The sequence below is a fragment of the Lathamus discolor genome, chromosome 3, assembly GCF_037157495.1.
Source record: "Lathamus discolor isolate bLatDis1 chromosome 3, bLatDis1.hap1, whole genome shotgun sequence".
NCBI lineage: Eukaryota > Metazoa > Chordata > Aves > Psittaciformes > Psittacidae > Lathamus > Lathamus discolor.
The window spans coordinates 25582223-25600657 of record NC_088886.1 but is presented as its reverse complement, the minus strand read 5'-3'; the positions used below and the strand labels follow the sequence as shown (position 1 = coordinate 25600657).

At 43.9% G+C, this 18435-nt stretch overlaps 2 protein-coding genes across 2 annotated transcripts in view; one reads left to right on the top strand and one right to left on the bottom strand.

Moving 5' to 3' along the window:
* Positions 1–247: 247 nt before the first annotated feature.
* Positions 248–10962, bottom strand: TSEN15 (tRNA splicing endonuclease subunit 15). Its single transcript, XM_065674203.1, has 4 exons — positions 10651–10962; positions 9847–9928; positions 8481–8616; positions 248–669 (listed from the first exon to the last, which is right to left on the bottom strand). Exons 1-4 carry the CDS (start codon positions 10939–10941, stop codon positions 468–470), a joined length of 711 nt encoding a protein of 236 aa, XP_065530275.1. The 5' UTR covers positions 10942–10962; the 3' UTR covers positions 248–467.
* A 4094-nt stretch (positions 10963–15056) lies between these two features.
* LOC136011808 (procollagen galactosyltransferase 2-like) overlaps positions 15057–18435 on the top strand; it is a 55391-nt gene continuing 52012 nt past the window's right edge. The window contains exon 1 of the mRNA XM_065674202.1: positions 15057–15404. Within this exon, the coding sequence (XP_065530274.1) occupies positions 15142–15404 (263 nt within the window). The 5' untranslated portion in view covers positions 15057–15141. The remainder of the gene's footprint in view (positions 15405–18435) is intronic.

Sequence of the window (18435 nt, the reverse complement as noted above, 5' to 3'; positions counted from 1 at the left end):
TTTCTGTGGAAAAGTCTTTTCTCCAAAAGCAAAGAAAGTAAGTGTTCAGAAATGTAAGCTGGGAGGTAGCATGAGTGCTTCTGACAGTGTTAAGACAAAGACACTATGTAAACTACAATGCCCTTAACTTGGTATCAGTACTTCCACCAGAAACCCCTTAAGATTTACCTTTAACAAATACTTACAATATAGGTAAGGATGTGTTTATTCTGTTATGTACCTGACCAAATACAAAGAAGAGACTAGCTTTGGAACCATCTCACAAGTGTATTTATTAGTCACAAAGCATGACCCATTTCATACTTAAAATGGCATTTCGTTACAGTACAGCTTACAAGCCTCTGTTCTCCCTGAAAAGATGCTTGATATGCAGAAGGCAGACTTTAGCACACAACTTATTTACATATGTAAGTTCCTGGATTTGTTTATGTTTGAGGACAGTAGCTCAAGAAAAGTATTTGTCTTAATCACTTCAAAAGCTTCCTTTTCTTTCTCCAGTGTTTATTGTCCGTATCTTCAGTATCGTCAGGAGGATCTGGTAGTACAAAGCCATCAGTCATTTTATAGTAGACTACTGTGGAATCTGACTCAACTATGGCCAAAGTAACTGACAGCGGGGTGTCAGGATCATCCTGTGGGAGTGATGCTTTCTTCATGATCTCTCTCATCCTAGAAGAAGAAACAATCAGTTAGAAAGGAGCTCACAACCACCCAAGGAGGGGCACAATGGCAGAAGTGCACTGCTATTTTTATTCAGCTTGGGTTTATTCTGCAGATTTGTCTTCACAAAAGAAAGTATAATATCTATTCTAATAAAAATCCAAAGTTGTATAATCAAGCAACAAAATCAAATCACAAATAATCTTATAAAAATGTACTCAGTTACATACATCTCTGCTGGAAATGGCTCAACACATGCCTCTAAGCTTTGCTTAGGTGTACTATTGTGCACATGCCTCAACCATCCTTCAACTACCACAATCAAAGCAGGGCAATCACTAATGGCCTTGTTTTCATTAGATTAAAAAATAAATAAATAAAAGTTAAAAAAAAAAAATCTAATTGACTAACACATGGTGTTCAGTTAGAGGACAAAATTATTAAGACTTGTTCCATTTCCAGAGGTAAGTCTTCCAGTCTCTGTGCTACACTTCTGTGCCAGATTGTGGAAGACCCAGGAACTGAAGCCAGGTTTCTCTACCTCCCTGTCTAGACTAGAAGCCACAAGACTTCTTCAAAACAGTCACATAAATAATGTCATCCTTTAAAATTCAAGACAAAGTTAAGCATTTTTCCTGTTCAGCTTATTTTAAGAATAACATGTCAGTTACTTTTCAGTACAGAGCTGACACCACCACTTCTTCCCAGAGTCTACTGTTTGAGCAAGTACTGCAGGAGCACACTGCCCAGGGGCAGAACAGTAACACTAGCATTTCCACAGGGAGCTTTCTCCTTGCGCTCAAGATCAGGTGCAAGTGGGCTCATCTGAGATTGCCAGGACAGTTTACAGTCTGGGGAGAGGTGAGTGATGCAGTGTGTGGGGGAAATTAAAACAGAAATCACCACTCACTTCATGTGCCCCTAAGATCTCACTCACCATAAAGCATGCATTTCTGAAGCTGGGCACTGTAGCTGAAAATAAGGCTCTTTCTAAAAGCACCAGATTACAAACTTTAATAATTATCTTCCTTTGAAACTTCTCTGATCCCTTAATAAAAGCCAAATGGCAAGTGGCAGAGAATAAGCAGCAGCCTGGAAAGACTATGCGATTAAGACCATGACCCTCTTAAGTATCCATCTGTGTTCTGAACTGTTCATAATTCAGCTTGGCTAAATTCAGAAGTGTCTTTTCTTTTGCTTTCACCATTGGCCCATACATAATGCAAGCAAGGCAATCCAATATAATTAGTTATTTCATGCAACAGATACTAAGGCTGTGAAAAGCCATACTCTGGTTCTTCAACCATGAGCACATTCATAACAAGAGAACAAATAAAGAGATACTGTATTGGCCACCGACAGAAAAGAGACACCTGCAAGAGACTCATACTGCTACTGGCAGAGATTCTGAGGAAAAAACTATACATGGCTTTTATGAAGCAGTAGATATTAACATCTCTCCTGGGAATGCAAATTAGAAATAACAATAAAAAGCCAAATAAAAGGGCGCAGATACCCAGGAGAGATTATTTTGAGACCAGAGAAACCAAACTTGTTTTGAATGTGGACAGTCCTATATCTGGAAGCAGACTCAGTCAGTGGCCTGTATTCACCTGTCAGCCAGGGCAGAAGCTCCTTCCTATTTTCTTCAGTAACTGTCACCATTTCTCCTCCTAATCTATCAGTGGGATAGATGTTACAGTGAGGTCTTAGTTCTAGATTTCACACCACCCATAATTTCTTCTTATACTGCCAAGCACAGACATCTGAACCTTTGTTTTCCCCCATTAAGCATTCAGACTTAGAAGATACACCATGATCCCAAAACTTGCCACATCCTGACAACAAACTGACATTTCTTCACATGCTTAACTTACTTTTCAGGAGACTGACTTTCAGGGTTTATATAAAAACCACAGACTTAGGCCGTTGCCTCAGGATGATCTTCCAACACTGCTGTCTACAGAGCCCAATGCTTTCCACTGCACAACTGGAATCAGCCTCTATTGACATAAAGAATTAGAACTGCAAATGCAAATTTCTCCTCTTGCCACTTTTCTCAACACAGAAAGCCCCGAAACAAGAGATCTCATTCATGCATACCACAACTAGCCATAATGCAGTGCAGAACATCTGCAGATTTGTGGGAGGGTATCTTTTAAAAGAATAAGCTTCAGAATTCAGGAAGTCTGTATCAGATGCCTGTGTTCCCTCTCCTTCCCTGAAGGCATCACTGTTAGTCTCTGCATCCAGCATGTTCAGTTTCTCTGCAGCAGTAGCAATTTCAAAGGAGAAGTCAGAGAACATCTGGGTTTGTGCCAATCTCACTGCACTTGCTACCTGCCACAAACAGAAAGATGAAATATTACAGGAAATGTACAGGTTTTTTAATCCTTTTGACTATCTATCACTGTCTATGGAGGGGGGAAAGCAGTAGGAAGTGTTCTTGGCCCACTGAAATTCAAAGGAATGCAAAGGGAAATGGCTTTAAACTGAAAGAGAGTAGATTTAGATTAGATATTGGGAAGATATTCTGTACTGTGAGGCTGGTGAGGCACTGGCACAGGTTACCCAGAGAAGTTATGGCTGCCCTATCCCTGGCAGTGTTCAAGGCCAGGCTGGATGGGACTTCGAGCAATCTGGTCTAGTGGAAGGTGTCTCTTCCCATGGCAGGGCAGTTGGAACTGGATGAAATTTAAGGTCACTTCCAAGCCAAACCATTCTATGATTCCCTGAAATACATGCAAATCCATCCAAGAGAGGAATTTCCCATCTCTCACCATCTTCTTTTATTCATAAAAGACTTTTGTACTAGGTAGGCCTTCAACAAACATCAGAAATTTGTACTGTCTTTCCTACTGATCCACTCCTAACAAAGTAACATCTCATCCCAGAGAAAGAAACAGGTATATGACTGGTGAACTTCAACTGTAGCTTGAGGTTTTAACTTGTATCCAAAAAGTAAAAAAAAAAAAAAAAAAAACTCAAAAACAAAACCCAACAAACCAAAAACAAAAAGCCAAGAGTATTTCAGTGGTTTGTCCCATGCAAGCACCTCTGAGAAGCAGCAGTAAAACTGAACATTCAGAGATGTTTTATGGTGGTTACATAGAGCTTCATTAAGCCAAAATGGAACTACTGCCTTCCATACCAGAAAAGCCAACGGCTTTCAATCTGCCCTTTATACGTGGATGAATAATTCATTGCAGGCTTGGCCAGCCCAAACAGCTCCCTCTCCTCCATGCAAGGCAGGGCTGGAGAGTTAGCAGAAGCTGGTCTCTGTACCACTACACAGAGATCATTACTCTGTGCATCAGTGTGTACCACTGTACCCGACTTTTTTGGATAAGCCTCGTGACAACAGAACCAAGACAGAAGAAACCTCCCATAAAGCACAATACCTTGAATATAGCCAACAGTATTAAACCAGCACAGCATGGCTCACCACTGTTCCAGACCTAGCGGCAGGGCAGGCAACAATATTAACTTAGTGCCTTGAAATACAACATGAAGAATCATGTGGTGGTGGGAGAAAGTATCTTTTCTTTGCAGTCCATTTACACTATGTGCCTCATTGGTCATGAAAAGGAACTGAAACCCCAAGCAACATAAAATTATTTTTTTCCATGGAAATTGAAAAACAAAACAAAGCATGCAAAAGGGAGGAATCAGAATTCAGCAAAGCTCTACCAGACACACCAGCTGTAGTAAGTTGAATCATAACACTGCATAATCAACTCAGCTGTATGAGCCACAACAATCACTTTTAAGCTATTAATGAAGAATTTGCATTTAAAACCAATTAATTGCATTTTCAATGTGTGATATGCTGTATGAGTAAACTCAAGTGATGCTTATAGCAGAAGAGTTACTGACAAAACTGTGAAGATGATGCATGGCACACTTCCAGTGCATTTAAAGTAACAGTACTTCTTACAAGCAAAACCACTTCAGATTAGAGGAAGATCTGTTTCACAAACTACAAATTTGAAAGAGGATAAATCACTTCTGGCCCTCAGATTTGCTTCTAAGGATGTTTCTCAGCTTTAAAATTGAAGCATTTATGTATTCTTTTTCTAAAATTAAATTACCATTTTAATGAAATAACCTTTTCCGTCTTAGCCTAAACGAAACTTTGCAGTCTCCATAACCTCATGCAACTGAATTTATCCTTCATTTCCAGCACTTCTGTACTAAATAGAAACAGGGCAGTGACACAGCATTTAATCTGATGTGTTATTAGTAGCATTTTGCTTCGACAATGTTATTTGTCTAGGACAGAAAACACATAACTCCATCAGATCCAGCATTTAAGTCCCTGGTCCTTGGAAGGGTCCCTGGAAAGCCACAAGGCTTTCAAAACTATCTACAAAATCCAGTTGTCAACACTGCGAGTTCTCCACTTGCTGAGCTTTGTTTATGCAAGTCACTGCTACTAGCTCTGAAGCAGGACTAACTGCTTCCTCAGATTTGAGGAGCTACAATTCTGGAATGTACCAACAATTAGGTTGTACTTGGTGTGTACTAAAGTGTCATCAGCAATAGTTAGCAACAAAGATGTCTCAGCCAATGGACTGAGAAATTCATCCTCAAGTATGAATCACTTCTAAATTCGAAGGCATACAACCACAAGGTTCTCCAAACCTCAGCCAGCTGTGTGTGGTTGTCAGTGGTCCCAGATAAACAGAAGCTGCATCTTATTCTCCAGGTCTTTATTCACAGAAGATTCAGCAATCTTCATTCTAAGAGCATGCATGCACAGCATGAAGCTATTTCTCAGACTGTATGAGACTACCACTGACACTGGTGGTCACTTTGCTCCAGACCCCATAATTTTGTGATTCAGTACAGCCTTACATTGGCAGGGCAGGATGATCAACTTTCAGCAAGCTGTTTGTAGAAGTGGACCATGAGCTTAGTAAGCAGAACAGCTTTTGGTTTAAGCAGTTAACTGTCATGCATAAAGTGGACATGATAAAACCTTACAATAGGCTAGGGTGCTCATATTTATCGTTTGCTTAGGTGTCTTGCTGGTGATTTCTACAGCAACTTCACTACAGCCTTCTAAGGACACTATCCTCTGAGCATCAGCCAGGTAAGAATCTTAATGAGACACCTGGGAAGACAGAGCTTGGCTGAAGTGGCTTTGAGAGGAAAACCACCCCTGCAGACCCAGGTCTTACTGGTTAAGCAAGGAAATGCTGTCCATAAATGCTGCCATTTGCTAGCTGCTTTTGCAGTTAGGACATTTCCAGGCCTAGCAATGAGGACAGGATGTTTTCACCTTCCCAAACCCCTTCAATGGCTTTCTTTCAATAGTAAGTGAGCTGCATTCACTTGTACTCAATAGCTCTTCCTCTACGCCTTTAGCAAGTAACACAAAACCCTGAAGCATTGCTTTGAACAAAACAGCAGAGCACCTAAGTAGAAAAGCTTTTCTGTCTATCTATAGCTTGGGAAGTCAAATGAGAAAGTTATCATTTAAGACATCAGATACCTAACAAGCCTCCTGCTAGCAATAATCACAACAAAACACTCATCACTGTCAAAACAAAGAAGCAGCAGTACTGTACTACTGCCTCCAACTCCTTCTGTAGGATGCCTTTTTAATGGCCCCCCTCTGTGCTATGCAGCTTTGAGCTAGCTACTGTTTATAGCCCCTGGGTTTTGCCTACTGTTCCAGCAAAGGAGCTGATGAGTTGATGCTGGTCTTTTCCTACAAGGACAGACCAGGCCTCTTTGCATCAGCACTAATGAAATGCCAAGCATACATATGCACATGCTTGTTTAATAACACAAGCATAATAATACGATATAAGCATATATAATCTTCCTGTCTGACACCACCTATGGTTATCAAACACATACAGGCTTTAATGGATTCACCTGGCATTACAGCCCAGTATTCAGCTCTGTTTAGTGACAATATGCTCTATGTAGTTGCTCTGTACCCAATCCTAGTCACAAACCGTACTTTCAGTCAATGTGATGCATTCACTTTTTGCTTCTCTAACACACATCCTTCCAGTAATGGATTCCATCCGCACTGGTGCCAGAAGCAGAGCAAACAGTATCACCACAGTACAAACAAGTTCAGAGGCTCCAAATGAAAAGCTCCAATGAAACAGTAAAAGATAGGACATAGATGCAGTGCAATCTCTCACTGTCTTTAAAAGCCAACTAGAACATACTTGCTGGCATTGATCCAATGACAGGAATCAAAGTTTCCAACCTAGGTGAAAACCTCTTACATTAAACAAGCATAGCAGCTCAGCACATAAACGTGATTTCTCAAAGATCCCATATCCTAATTTGATGCCTTCTTTTCCCACCTAAAATCTAGTCCGAACTGTGAATAGCAGTGTGTCCTTTTTACACACAGTGATCTGCTTCTTGCAGAGAGGCACTCGGCATTCTATCCTGCAAGACCTCTCAGCAGCTTTCCTCTGTTGTGGAGAACACACTGTATTTCTCTTTCAGACCAAGCCCACAGGAGCGATTGACCAATATTTGCAAATGAAAGATTTTTTCAGCACATATAATACTCAAATCCATCAATACCTAGCAAGTTATTTTTTTTTCCCCCCTCACAAATACACGCTTAAGGAAAAAAACAACAGAACGAAGATGGAAGCCTGTTTGCAAGAGGCTCATCTGTCACTACTGAAAACCTTGCAAAAAAAAAAACAAAAAAAAAAAGGCAAAAACCATAGCATGTCTAAAACATCATTCCTAGAGTGCACACACGTCTGCTAAGTGCAATTCATTAGCTACCTACTACTGTGTCAGGCCGCTGCCCACACAGCAAGAGGAAAGAGCAAACACCAGCAAGATCTGTAAAGCCAGCCCTGAGCACATGGTCCTAGCAAGAGCAGGAACAGAGGAAACTGAAAAATGTAACACCATATGATGCAGCTGAAATAGTTGAGGTCTTCAGAGACATCCTAGGAAAGAATGGCAAATACCAGCAAAAGAAGGCAGCCATTATCAGAGAATAAATGACACCGTGTGTTTGAGGCTGTTCTAAGAGCCAGTTAAAATATACTGTAAAATTACTCAAGTGGAATTTCTCTAGGCTGCAAACATCTGCAGTATCACAAAGTCATAGCTGCATTGTCCTCTGCTTGAGAATTACTTACTCTTGCATGTGTCAGGAAAGCAAGTAGAAAAATTGCAGCTCAAGGGACAGTTACACATTAAACTCTGGGTAAGTAAAAGGAATTTCCAGTTGGAAGTAGCCAAATTATACTTTCAAAACAAAAAGCAGACCAAACCAAACACACCAGGCTTATCCATAGATTAAATGACTAAAAAGAGGTTTATTTTCAGACAGAAATTCTCCTGGACCTTTCTTCTTAAATACTTTAAAGCCCAGTGACATAAAAAAGCATTGCTAGATTTTTCCAGACTACATAAAAGCAACACAAGAATGTTCAAAACATAAGCTGTGAAGGTCTTATGTTCTAACCCTGCCTCTCAAACACATACTTTTACATCCATTGTTATCTCCTAAAGTATACGCAACTTCTAAACAACATTAAGTGTTTATCAGCAGGAGTCAATTGCTGTGGGAAGCTGACATCAATGGCGTACCACTTTCAGAGAGTGAAAAATCAGAGACTGACACAGCTTAGAAAATTAAAGAAATCTCAGCTTTGCATGTATGCTTGCAGCACCCAAAACAACACTGCTCACAGGCTGAGGTATTGCTTTCCTCTGAAATTCCTTTGTCTACTCCCCCATTCCCTTTTCACCAAGTCATCAGCAGCCTGTTAAATATCTTACTGATAATGGGAACCAAACACTGACCACATCCTTACCTCTCATGGCTCAACAATACGTGCACAGGTACTGGCACCATCACTTGGAGACTGTCCTGCTCTTTTTCACGTGCATGTAAACATACGAGCTGCAGTTCTGCTACTCCAACATAATTCACTTCACACCAGTTTCTCCCTAGAAAGGTTCATCATCAGTGAGAAAGGACCGGAACACAAAACACAAGTTTTAATCATTCAAATACCCAATTTGGTACTTAAGTTAACATCTAGGATTCTGTTTCCCTCCCTCCCCTCACAGGAGATCTCTCATGAGAGACAACTACCCTCCGGAACCATCAAGCTTGCCTTCTGAGACACAGTGCTGTTAAAGAAGCCCAGGGGAACAGTACTAGTCTGCTTACTCTAGAGGTACACTGTTTGATGGTGAGTAGGGATCTGTCTGACAAAGCTTTGTTTCAAAAAGGCAAAAAGAAGATAAAAACCACACAGCTTTAGTCATCTGCAGCATAAAACTGCAATCCAAATTTGGACTTTATCAGTACCCTAAAACTGTGAAAGAGCAGGTGCTAAAAGCATGATTAATGATAACACACAGTTTTCCCCTTATGGTTGAAGGGATAAGTCTGAAAGTTTTTTTGCTGCAGAATTACAAGAGCCTTCTCTTGGTTACTGAGGCACTTTCCTCAGTGGTATAACAGTAGCAGGCACAGTGTTTTCTGGTCACTGTAAAATCCCTCCCTTCCCTGACCTTGAAAACCACCAGCCTCCAAAAGAAAACAAAATATTTTTATTAGGCTGGCTGCCTGCCTACACAGAGTCCCTTTTCAATAAAGCCAACTTGGCAGAACTGCAGGCAGAAGTTCATATACCACGTAACTCTGCTCCACTCCTACAAGACAACAGAAGGCTACACTGCATTTGTCAGAATTACGGTCACCAGACTTCTAAATTATATTGTTAAAGGAATCCTTACCCTCTCCAGAAAACAGCATCATAATCAGGCCAGCATACAACACCCAGCTGCTAAAATTATACCTTTAGTGAAACGCTGATTTAGTAACTTCGACATTAATCTACAAATGAGGACTCCATTACCAGCACAACCACAGAACATGCAACTTTGCTTTTCCATGTTCCTTTTCCTTCCCTTCTCCTACTCCTCTTTTGATTTTTTTTTTCTCCATGCAGAGTGTCTTTGCCCTGGAAGAGAATGGGCCCTCATCTTAAAGGCTCCAGATAGGTACAGGATAGAAATCTTCAGTGCCAAAATACTGTTTCTTAGGTAGCCATCACCACTAAGTTTCAAAAATAACATCAAAGACTTTGTAGGAAGGGTCCTGACAGTGGACAAACTTTAACAGCACCTAAAGGCAAAAAAAAAAAAAATAATCATTCACTGAATTACCTTCTAAGAGGTCCAGGTAAACCACAAACGCAGCATAGATTTGAGAACTGTCAGATATATCAAGAGACATCATTTCTGTGAGCTGAAACCCAAAAAGTAATGTTGCTGAAGGAAAGCAGAAGTTACATTAAGAATGCACAGTCCAAACCCAGAATCTGTAGAGCTATCTAAGCCAATGAAATCTGAAGCCAGCTTTAAGGAACAACAGCAATTAAAAAGCAGGACTTGTTTTCTGACAAACTGGATTTTTCCACATTCCCCCTATTTTGGTGCTTAAGAAACCAAGCCAAATAAAAATAAGGAATCACAACTATTTCTGGAACAGACCTAGCTTTGTGAAGAAGGGCCATGAATTTTACCTATTTTTGCTACAGCACACCAACATAGGATGACAGCCAAATTAAAACACTGTTTTCAAATGTTTTCAGTATACTAAAAATTAAGAGGCAGTAAAAGTTTAGGACGGTTGCGTTTTCCAGCTGCAGTTTCAGCATTTACAACCTCGTTCTCTGCCTCAAGTGGCATTCCCCAACAACCCCACCGGTTCTCCTGACGGGCCGGGAGCCGAGACCCCTCAACAGGCCCAATACAACCAAACACGGTACATTAAAATCTCCTCCCGTCATCACCTACGTGAGGTGCTCCTCAAAGCTATGGTGGAGGGAATCAGGAGCCGGAGTAACGGGCCTTGGCAGGAAAGCGAGACGCCCGCCCCGAGTGACTGAGGACCCCCCACCGCCCGTCAGCGCCCGGGCAACGGAGGACCGAAGCGCCCCGCAGCCCCAGCGCAGCCCACACGCCTACCGTGGGGTGAGCCGCCATCCAGTTTCCGCCGGCCCCCCCGGCCCAGCTGCCCTGGTCCCCCGGCTCCTGCGTGCCTGCGGAGGTGCTCCCAGCCGGGCCGCAGCTCCCCTCAGCCGAGCCAGCCGCCGGCTCCATGCTCTCTCCGGTGCAACACAATTGCGCTCCGGACGACGCCACGCAGCCTTGCGCTCCCCGACAGCCTGCGCTGCTCCCGTTCCGCCTCCACTTTGTTCCGCTGCGTCCCCCATTCTCGGAGCCGAGAGTCTTCCTCCACGGCCAGAAGCGCTGCATTAGGCCCTATTTAAACGCTGTTTACGGCCAGACTGACGCATATACCTTATCACAGTATGTCCTTTGGCAGTCCCTTTTTCTAATCACAAGGTTTTATTTTGCAAGGAGGCAATATTATTCCTTCATGTAACATTAGTGAAAGTCCCCTTGGAAAGAGAGAGATACCTGGAGAGAAAGTATGAAGGGAGAAGAGTAAAACAGAAACAAAAGCAGAAATATGGTATTAATGTATGGTTTCCAGAACTTTTATGGACTAGTTAAGAGATTTAGATTCAAGCTATTGTTACTGACAGCATCTTGGACTGCTTTAGTTAGAAATATCACTTGACTTCCAACGTGAATACAGTTTGCAGTATCGCAGGACTGGCTTACCAGCTCCATCTGCTTAGCACCTCTTTTGATAAATTTCAAACACTGTCTTAAATGAAGTCAGCCTGTCTTTACAGCATTTTGAATAGCTTCAAGCTGGTGTCCACGCACAAACCTCCCCCCCCCCAAAAAAAAAAAACCAACCAAAAAACCCCACAAACAAACAAAAAATAAACCCAAAACACTGTGTGCTGTCTTTAACAGATACATATAACAGACCATATTGTAACATCAGAGGAGAGACTCCAAAGCCCTTGCTTGTATGCTGTGCTTGTTCTTGATCAGGCTACCCTAAGGAAAATCTGGCTCATGCTGGAAACTGCAAAACAGCTACACTGATCAGAGGAAATATGAAGTATGATCTTGAGATGAACAGATTGATGCAGGTCCTAGTGAAAAGTTATCAGTGTTGCCTTTACCTCATCTTGTTTGTAGGCTTAATGGTTATTATATAATAAAGCATCAATGAAAATTGATCTCTATGCATTGAGTACATAATTCGGTGAGTGGTTTGTAGCCAGCACTTCAATTCTCTGGGCACAAAATAAAAATAAAACAAATAAATAAATTAAAAAAGTCATTGAGACTTTCATGGAAGAGTGGGCAACAGTGTTTCACTCGGCTGCTGCAAAAGAAATGCATAGATCTGAGTTGTCAGAGGTAAAGAAGCAAATGTTTGCCTCTGTTCCTGACCGCTACCTTCTACCTGACCATTATGGCAGCCTCCACAGTCTGTGCAGTGCTACCAGCCATCTGAGCTGTTTTTCACAGACACAGTGGATGAGAATTTCCCCATTTATCATACTTGTACTTGTCCCATGAAAGACTTACCTTCCTAGTTGAAAGGTCAGCCTTCTGGAAGAGCCAAATTTCTTGTAGAAGAGCCAAAATATCCTAGACTAAGACGGGCCACTGATGGATAGTTTATGAATTGTATCCCTGCTCATGGCACGGTCTTGGAACTAGATGATCTTTAAGATCCCTTTCAACTCGAGCCGTTCTATGATTTCAGCAAAGGAAATAGTCTTGTCTATAGACTCTTGTAGGTCCATATATATGATATGCTTTATCAGAAAAATGGATCCTCTGTTTTCTGCTGCATGGGAATCAAGTCTGAATTACAAGAAAACTGCCTCTGACAGAATTTGTTACCTGCCAAACAAATTCTCCCAGAGGGAGTATGCCATTACCAGAGAGAGTTCTCACAGCTGGACTGCTCTTGTTTGCTGCCGATATTTAGAGAAAGGTGACAAAAAATGGCCTAAATTTATTTCTATGTGACATCTGCAAAAAGCTGTTTCTTCCTCAAAGCTAGAATATTTCACCACAGAGTGGTTAATTGTCCTGTCACAGCAGCACTGAGTTTTGCCTTGAAAAAGTACAGGATATAACTTTGGCCACTGATAATGAAGTCAAAATGTATAGATTTCTTTGTATATACACATAAAGATATATGCATTTATAGATATAAGAATAACATGAATTGTTTACCTGAACTTTCCTAACTTTTACCCATGCTCTGTGGCTGGGAGTAAGAAATTAAGCTGAACTGTCTCCTTTCTCTTATGCATAGAGAAGCATCTCGTGTTTCAGGCATCTACTGTTCTCTTTCCCGGGTAAGGCCAGATTTTTTTCTTTTGTGTACCAATATGAAGCAGCCAGCAAAGTGAGTTGTGTGACTGAGGGGAACATTGTTTTGAAGAGAAAACTACCATTTGTAGGATGCTGCTGAAGGCATTGCCTTTGCCCCCAGCAAATTGTTATGGTTCTGGTGCCGCTCACAAAACAAAAAGAAGGGAGTAGTCTGAAAAGACCCGAAGATACTTTTGATTTCACTGAAGACATCAAGAGCTGCACAGGCTAAAAAGCACACTCAACCTTCTGCAAAACATGCTGATTGCAATACTGTGTGGATCGCACCTTTACCTTTACACTTTGCTTTGCACGTAGGAGAGAGCCATGGCTCTGCAGTCTCTGCCTCCCAAGTCTTCCTTTGTTTCTGGGGGGAAATAGTCTCTGCTTGGCCCTGACCCTGACTTGGCCACGGTGGCTCTGGGCTACAGGGGAAGGCTGTGCCTGCATTCCCCCACCTGCGAGGGGAGCACTTAGTACACAGACTGTGTTGTTGCACCTGCACCTTCAGAGGAGTCATGGCAAAGAGGTGTTACAGGAGGTCCATGTTTCTCCTGAAGCTGCCACACAGCCTCCTAAAAATGGGATTGTGACCCAGCTTGAACATCCCTGGATCCATGTGGATGGAAAAAAACAACTCTCAGCCTTCCACATCAAGCATAATTCAGTAGCATTACTCCCCATCCTCCAAATGCAAGTGGTCCCATGGGAGACAGTGGCATTGTGTGCATATGGATTTGGCTGGCTCCTGCAAAATCCTAATCACTTCATACACACTACAAAGCTGCTCCTTCTATTTGGTTAATGAATCCAAGCATAAAAGCAACATGTGGCAAATTAACCATGAAAGAAAAGCCTCATTAATGTATCATTCTAGAAGGACAAATTATAAAGGTGTTGTGAAGGGCAAACTGGAGGAACATGTTTTCATTAATTGTTGGGGAAGATGCTTACAAATTACAGAAGCTTCTCAAATTTTAGTGCAGATGATTTGACCTCTGTAGATTTTTTATTGAAGTTTACTGTTTTCCTGGGAGGTTTCTTTTTGCACTAGTTTTGTGGAGAGTCATCTGGTCAAGGAAACTGAGACAAATTATAATTTGGTGTGGGTGATAGATAATGTTCTGTAAACAAAGAACACTGCAGACATGAACTATATATATGCTGCTTGCAAACAATTCACAATGAATTCAGGGATAATTGCTAAACAATTGTCTGTTTGCTAAATGTTTCCTCTGAGTCTTGCAAGCACACAGTGTTGCCTGCTTAAAGTGAATCTTTGCAAGCTGCAGGAGCTAGCTACTCACAGTAAAAACCGGATAGACTGTGATGGGGTCCTTAGCGTTAATTAGAGATTTCATCCTGAAAAGGATTTAACATGCCCAAATCCTATTAACTTCTGAAAGAGCTGAAATTACTATGCCCCTTTCAAGATCATGACCCAATAATTTTAATTGCCGTAATATGTTTTATTTATTTTGTTGTTTAACTGCTGTCGCTCCATTCATGGGAACGTTCCTATAGTGGGCAAGTCAGTGAAATACAGAGAATGTTTTAGTCTTCTAGCAATATTCCAGCTGGAGAACTGCACCCTCCACATCCCTCCTGCAGTGTAGAATGCTTACAGTGTGTGAGCCTGCTTTGCCCTGTCATCCTGGGGATATTTGCAAAATACTTTTTGACATAAAAGCACAACGTAAACTTCTATCCCTAATGCGTGGGAAAGACGAGGGTGAGATCCTCACGTAAGCAGCAAACTGAGATCTCTTTGCATTAGCATCAGTGCTTGGAGGGCAGGCTATGGCAGGAACTGCCAAATGGCTCTTTCCAACCTAAAAACTCAGTTGATAAATGCAGGGTTTACAACTTTTACCGGACCGAAGTTGTGCAGGTGCGTACCGGCTGGGCTTCACTGGAGGAGAGGGGGGAAGAGGATCTTCACCAGCTCTCTCCCCCCGCGCCCCGTTTGCTACTCAGCGCCCCTGCAGCCTGCGGGGGGAGGGCCGTGCGGGGCCGGGAGGGGAGCGGTGGGCCGTGCTGGCCATGAGGGCCGGTCCGGGGGCGCAGGGCCGGTCCGGGGGCGCGGGGCCGGGCGGGCGGGCAGGCAGGCGGCGGCGCTGCTCCTCCTGCTCCTCCCCGCGGTGCTGGGCGCGCTGCAGCGGCCGTCCCGCACGGCTGGCGCGGCTCCCCGCGCCCATCATGGCTGCGTGCGCCGGGCCCCTCGACCCCCGGCTCCTCACCCTCCTCCTCCTCCTTTTCCTGCTGTTGAGCGGCTGCGGGGCCAACCTGCCCCAGGAGCCACCGCCACCACCGAGCCCCGAGCCCCAGCCACTGCCCGAGTCGGCTCTGCAGAAGCCCACCGTGCTCCTGGCCATCATCGCCCGCAACGCGGCGCACACACTGCCTCACTTCCTCGGCTGCATCGAGAGGCTGCACTACCCCAAGAACAGGATCGCCCTCTGGTAAGGGGAAGGGGGCGAAGCGAGGCTGCGGGACCTCGGCGCGGGGCTGTGGCCTGGACCCTGCGGCCCCTCAGGGAGCGAGTAGAGCCCCGGCTTCCCCAGCCCCGCTTGTTCCTAGCGGGGGACTCCCGCTCCCGTCGGCGAGAGGGGGCTTTGCGGGGAGCCGTCGGCATTGCCGTGCCGGGAAGGCGGGAAGGGGGTGCCTCAGCTCCTCCGGCCGTCCCCTTTCGCTCTCCAGCGGGAGGGAGGGCCGTCCTGCCTCCGCGCAGCGCAGGTAGCCGGGGCTCTGACACCTCTGGCCGGCCACGCCGGGGCAGAGGCACGGAGGGCGCAGCTCCCACCGCTGGAGCTAAAGAGCCGGCGTTTGTCTTTGGCACGCCGGGAAAGAGCTCTCCCACCCGGCCGCTGGGCGAGGGACGCTGGGTCCTCCCGAGGGCGGCCCCACGACCCGCGTGTTCCTGGAACACGGTCCCACGGCAGCGGGGGGAGAGAGGGCTTTGCTGCAGCGGTACGCAGTGTGGTAGCGAGCTGAGGGTTTTCGAGCAAAGCTGGCCTGAAGCCTGGGAGTGTTCACCGCTTTAGCATTTGTCCAAATCCGCAGGCACGAAGAACTCGCGACTCGAAGCGAAGAGCCGGGTTGGGAGAGCGGTGTTTCGCTCCCTGGCTGGTAAATACCGGGCTTTGTGGGGAGATAGTGAGGGTTTGCCAGGGCTGGAGGGCAGCCCTGCTGAGTAGGTGCTGATGGGCATTGAAAAGGAGCATTGTTGCAAGGCTGTAGTCTGAAAGATGGATTCAAAGATGTATTCAGAAGTCGCAGCATGGGGGCAGCGGTGGCAGTCCAATGTGTGTCGGGATGGAGAAATTAGACCAATATGGGAGCTGGTTAGTCTGCCTTTACGTAAGGATAAAAAGGAAAAAACAACCCAACATCTTTCAGCCTGACATAAATGTTGAGAGGAACAGAAGTTAATTGGAAAGACCCAAGTGTGGTAATCGTGTAAAATAGAAGTGGTGCTGTAGAGCCTTATACAGAGTTCACTGAAGTTAGTGGGAAGACTCCTGTTAACTTCAAAAGTCACTGAAGTTCAGTTTTACTTTGTATAAAGGAATGCGGGGAGGACCCTCACATCACTGATACTGAAGTGTCATTAAGCAGACAGCGTTAGATGTTTCTGTGCCTGCTTCAGGAACCTGACTGTTGCTTATCTTCAAGAACTCTTCAGGTCTTTGCAGAAAACATGGGCTGGTATAATCAGTGAATGGCTCTTTGCTTCCCTCCCCATCCCCCCCCCCCTCCGGTTTTGAATTTAGGGTGCACAAACCAGATTGTGATATCATCCTGAATGTGACTGTGGAAATACAAGCTGGCATATGGCAGTGACTGAATGCTGGACTCATCTGCGTAGGTCCGTGACTCTTGTTTCATTGATATTAACAGTAATTCGGCTGTTTTGGATTTCATCACAGCAGACACATGTAAGAGTAGATGTTACCTGAACCTACATGTGGTTTGTACCATGGATTCAGCAAAGCTTGGTGTTTATAAAACATAGTGTTATAAAACACACAATAAGAGCAGACCTGATCACCAAAGCAGGGGTGGATTCTGAAATGTGTCGCAGTGTAGAAGTGCAGAGTAAGTTTGGGGTTTTTTGAAGTCGAGCAGAGCATTTTGAGTACATTGCTTCCTTTATCCTTACTTAAGGTCTCTGTAATACTGTGTGAAAGTGTTTGTGGGGACTGTTCATGAAATAATACCAAGTGTAAGATAACTTAAAATATGCTAAAATTCTTATAAGAATATCACCCCATTTAGGAGGGCTGCATGCAGACACAAGGCATGGTTGAACTGGAAAATCTGTTGTTGAAAATGCCAAGCTTTATAAAATTAGAATCATTAGAATGTCATGGCTGCTGAAAAGCAACTTCTGTGGGTGCTCCGAGTTGCCGGAGAGATGGATCAGTGCCTGTAGGAGGCAGTGATTCCTTGGAGAGGTTTAGTCCTGTTCACTTCAGCTGCCCAGTATGACCTGAGCATTTTCAGTGCTTGGAATGTTCAGGACACAAAGTACCCACCAAGAGGAAGCTCACGTATGGTATCTATCAAGTCTCTTGAGAACAAAAGAAACAATACAATCTATTTCTGGAAACGCGTTTCACTTCAGACTTTGTGCCTGATGAGTCCTTTCAACACATAAATTCCATGATTTACCTGTGTCCCTGTGGTGTTGCATTACTGGGATAGCCTGGTGTGAAGAGCAGTGAAGTGGCAAAAAGTTGCATTGCTACATTGCCACTTACATTCTACTTGAAAGTTTTCTTGAGTAAGTTAGCATTTTAAAAAGCCTAAGTGTAGGTCTTGGAAAGTAAAATTAAAAACATATATAATCTCTTAACTCCCATATGCTCTCTGTATTGCTTAAGGGTTTAAATTCAGCAGTGGATTCCTCAGATTTCTAGTGTGGAAGTTTTATGAGTGACAGTAAAGATGGGTTAAAAGGCAATGAATGATTTTGAAGCAGACACTAAATTTTCTTTTTGTAGCCTGTATCAATTAATCTTCATCGTAGTTAGCCTGAAACTGAGCAAAAGGTGTATGCTAGACAATCTCATGCTCTCTTCTTCCCTTTGGTCTTAATTCTGACTTCTTCAGTTGCCAACCTCGGAAGGACTTCCTCGCTACTAATGAATTGAACAGGCCATTTGGTCTGAGGGCAACCAGTGTGTTGTGACTCAAGTCCCTTCAGTTAAAAGCTTCCTTTCTTTCTTCCTTCACCCCCCAAGAATTGGGAAGCTGCATCCAAACTGCCTCCTGGGGATGGTCACTGGCCTGTATTAACCCCAGCCATCCTTTTGTCAGCATATCAGCGTGGGTGCAGGCTCATCCAGGTAATGGATCATCCTAGGATTGTACTAATAATATAATGGTGTGAATTTCTGTGAAACAGTGCTCTCTGCTGGCCCTGCTTAGCTTGCTGGGGTAGACTTGGCCACAGCCAGCCTGTCTGTGAGCCTTTGGTACCAGCCACTG